Source organism: Salvelinus namaycush, chromosome 3 (genome assembly GCF_016432855.1).
Source record: "Salvelinus namaycush isolate Seneca chromosome 3, SaNama_1.0, whole genome shotgun sequence".
NCBI classification, from domain to species: Eukaryota; Metazoa; Chordata; class Actinopteri; order Salmoniformes; family Salmonidae; genus Salvelinus; species Salvelinus namaycush.
Genome location: NC_052309.1, coordinates 53,723,144 through 53,727,127, shown reverse-complemented (window position 1 = coordinate 53,727,127; position 3,984 = coordinate 53,723,144). Strand labels below are relative to the sequence as shown.

The window sequence follows — 3,984 nt, the reverse complement described above, 5'->3', positions numbered from 1 at the left end:
TAATTTCATATAACTTTATTTTCTGGGAAAAATAAAACATGTCTAGACCATTTCTTGTTTGCACTCCATGTTTGCAAATCTTTGAAATAGGATGCTGTCTCTGAGAATTTGAGCGTGGCAGTGGGTGAAAGCAGGCTAAGTGATGCGACAGGCCTCAGTTGCAGTAGTTTTGCAGGTCGAAGATGTTGCAGGGCTTGTGACAGCACTGCTCTACAATACCTCTCTTTACCATCATCTCCATCTGGTCTTTGAAGGGGTACTCTTCGTTCTCCTGGGCTGATTTTGGAGAGAGGAACCCTGCAAGAGGAGAAAAATATATTGAGTGAGTGCTATAGCACAACATAAACCAGCATATGTTGTATGGACTACTGTATACACCTTTTCCTGTATCTCATTATTGCCTTCACATTCATTTACATTTTTGTAGGTTCTACATTGTTCCACAACATTGTTTGTCATAATGACCATGAGTTTCCTACATGCCATTTCTACACACACACAAACAGGAAAGTAGCTTGTGGTCTTAGATCAAGTTGAGTAGTCGAGCAGCTATGAAGTCTTTGAATTCAGACAGTGCTAGAGGTGTCTTGCCTATAAGGGGATCCACATCTCTCTTTGGGTTGTAAAAGAATCCTTTCTCTCCACACACCAGATAGAGGGCGTCCACCAGATGAGAGCCACACAGGTGCTGGGCAGCTGCAGCGTCTGCCCCGGGGGAGAGCGCCAGCAGCACCAGCAGAGACGCAGCTTGGAGCCAGAAGGCCATGGTGATGGTAGGCTGGATGAGAGGAAACACAATGAAACATAAGTTCACACTGCTTACAGTACACTATGGGAGCTTCATGCAATGTATGAGAACAATCTCTATTCTAGTTCTTGGATTGATATTACTCATTTTGTGTAATGCTGACGACCCATATCCTGTTGATATATTGTCATTCAGTATGTTCTAAAATAAACCATATCCCTACATCAACAAAACTACAGTTATTGGGTACTAGATGAAGTAAAGTACATAGCACATAGAAATACATTTGTTCAACAAAAACGGTAAGAGTTCTGAGGCATTTTCATATTCCAGTTGCATGTACATCCCCAAGATCTACCACGCTAACCCTACTGTCGTTCCCAATCCTCCAGTGAAACACATTGACCCCCAAGCTCTTACCTATGGAGTTGGTGGTGGTGAAGAAGCTCTGTAGAAGAGTAGCAAAAATGCTGAGGGAAGAATTAGTTGAGGCAGAACACCAGGTCCTCCCCTCATTTATACCCCTGGATCAGACGGGTCTCGGGAACAACGGCCTGTGGTCTTTGCAGGGTGTCAGCGGAAAAAAGAGAAGTCACTCAATGAAATCAAATGGTAAGTGGCAATCCAATTGTTCGCCTCGTTAGGCATGTTTGTCTTACTAAGTGACATTAGTGGTCCAAGCAGAGGGCCAGTGAATCGGACATAACTGATGTGACCTGTGTCTGAGATGTACAGAGGACTCCAGGGATTGGTGACCTGGGTATGGTCTACCTGCTCCTGATTCAGCCATGCTAAAGAGCATATGAGGTGCTTGTTTGAAGAAGATAGTGAGAGACAGCTGGTGGCTCATCTGGTGGCTCATCAGTTTTTGGAGGTGAAGGTACTTACCATGTCCTGTTGTGATGTTAGTGGGATATTTCATGTTGACACATTGCCCATTAACAGTCAGATCATTTTGTGACAAATTTTTCCATGATGCACTCACTAAGTTCTTGTCATGGCTAGCTTTACAATGATGGCAATATGATGGCAATGCCGGGCCTCCTTCTACAGAAAACTCTATATTGCACAATATTATCCCCAAAATGCGACACAATCGTATTCTACCAGAGCTAAAACTACTGCAAGTGGGCTGCATCGCATCAGCATCCCCTCCAGTAGTACTGCTGAGTACCAGCAGGTGTTACACTTGTCTCACAGAACACAACCTTTGACTCCCCCCTCCTCTCTCAAGTCTGCTGTCAGTACAAATGATGGCTAAAGATTCTATGGATTTTTTAGCTTTTCTTAAAGTAAACTGATCAATTCACTGATCAATTCACTGTTTAGTTTTCAACTTACAAACTACATTTGATACACTTTGACATACATTATTAGATTTGTGTTTATTTATTCAATAATTATTATTCAACATGTTCTCACCTGGGATTTGAACTCACAACCTAAACTTTGCACATGTTAAAATTACACTTAAAGGCCCAGCGCAGTCAAAAGCATGTAGTTTATATGTATTTCCACACTATGTTGGAATAATACTATTAAATTGTGAAAATTATGATAATGCCCTTTTAGTATAAGAGGCCTGAAATTTCAGCTTATTTTGTTGCGATGGAGTTTTGGCCTGCTTGGTGATGTCACCAGGTGGTAAATTAGTTAAAGACAGTGAGTTCCAAAGCTCTCTGCCAATAACAGCTAGTTTTCAGTTTTCCTCTCCCAAGTCAAACCACTCCCAGACAGTCCTATAAAACTTATTGCTTGAGATATTGGTCTTTGTTAAGAAGCTATTTGTGCTTCTTTTTGACTATTGTAATTGAAAACAATCACAGTAAGGTACTTAACCCCTTAGTGTCAATCTAAGTAACATAATAAAAAATGTCCCCATCAGAATCTGTCAGTTTAAGCTAGAGATATATTTTTTGCATTGGATGAGTCTCAATCCACCACATTCGCCGATATCGCACTTTCGCATCTGCGTTAAAATGTGGCAGAGCTAGAGCGGTGTTTGTCAGACCATGAGACATCCCAGAAATCAGTCTTCTCGTGAAAACGTCTGTAGCGTCTGAATGGTTTCACCTACAAACTATTAACTACCACTCTCACGATGGGGGTCTCCGTTTTGCTCTACGACCTCCACAAGTGTCGCCTAAGAGCTCATTTGAATAACCAAGGGTATGCATGTCTCATTGACCATTTTTACCAGTACATACCCAAACCACTCTGCTGTGGCCAAGCAGGGGCACTGAGAAAAGCTGCTTTTTAGCATCATTAATTATAATGTTTTGGAAGGACATCTATTTAATTAATAGCGTAATACATTTTAGGTAATATTTCATTAAAAAATATGGAACACTGGACAAATACTTTAAGACATTGTCGAAAGCTCAAGGACTAGAGTCTCAGTTGAGTTCTCAAAAATGACATCTTCTCAAACCATCATAGTCGGGTATGTGCTTACTTATTTCTGGACAAACGTCTATGTGAATTAAAAGCCAGTAAAGCCCGTTAGGTTGTCTTTCCAAAGGACTCAGACTTCCCAAAAGCCATTAAGCCTGACTGAAGTGCTTTATGAAATGAGTTCAGGGAGACAGAACAAAAAGTAGACTTTTGTTATAAGTTTCAAAAGCGGTGTCTGATAACAATGGGCAAGATTAATAATGTTTGCTCTTTAAAGTGCTGGCAGTCTTATGAACATAATGAACAGCGTAATGTAAGGAGGACAGAACTATAAATGTTTTTCTGCAAGAAAAATGTGCTTGATAATCACTGGGTTGATTAATGCACTCTATCTCACAGTGAGACCAGAGTACAGAGACTCATCTTTAATGTTTATTTTTGTCTTGAAAGCTCAAACTGAGCAGCGCCTGTAATTTAGCACCGCTCTTGTGATGTGTGGCTGATTAGTGTGTGGGCATGACATCTTGTTAAATAAAAGAAAGAAGAGTGGATTAAAATTATACATACACTCTTCGAAAAAAAGGTGCCATAGGAGAACCCTTTGAAGAACCCTTTTTGGTTCTAGGTAGAACCCTTTTGAGTTCCATGTAGAACCCTTTCCACAGAGGGTTCTACATGGAACGCAAAACAATTATACCTGGAACCAAAAAGGGAATTCTACCTGGAACCAAAACAAGTTATCCTATGGGGACAGCCGAAGAACCCGTTTGGAACAAAAACAATTCTAAGTGTATTATACAGTAGGTTTACATTTTCTAAGAACAACATTTTTTAACACTTCA

At 40.6% G+C, this 3,984-nt stretch overlaps 1 protein-coding gene across 1 annotated transcript; it reads right to left on the bottom strand.

Moving 5' to 3' along the window:
• On the bottom strand, positions 1-1,230 carry LOC120044421 (insulin). The gene is made up of 3 exons (XM_038989069.1): positions 1,169-1,230; positions 592-778; positions 1-297 (listed from the first exon to the last, which is right to left on the bottom strand). Exons 2-3 carry the CDS (start codon positions 764-766, stop codon positions 155-157), a joined length of 318 nt encoding a protein of 105 aa, XP_038844997.1. The 5' UTR covers positions 767-778; positions 1,169-1,230; the 3' UTR covers positions 1-154.
• Positions 1,231-3,984: the final 2,754 nt, after the last annotated feature.

Bases quoted from the DNA above. Each gene is read 5' to 3' on its own strand.
- LOC120044421 (XM_038989069.1), bottom strand. From the start codon at position 766: ATGGCCTTCTGGCTCCAAGCTGCGTCTCTGCTGGTGCTGCTGGCGCTC. The intron at 298-591 runs GCAAGACACCTC...CTCCTCTTGCAG, and splicing joins AGATGTGGATCCCCTTATAG to GGTTCCTCTCTCCAAAATCA.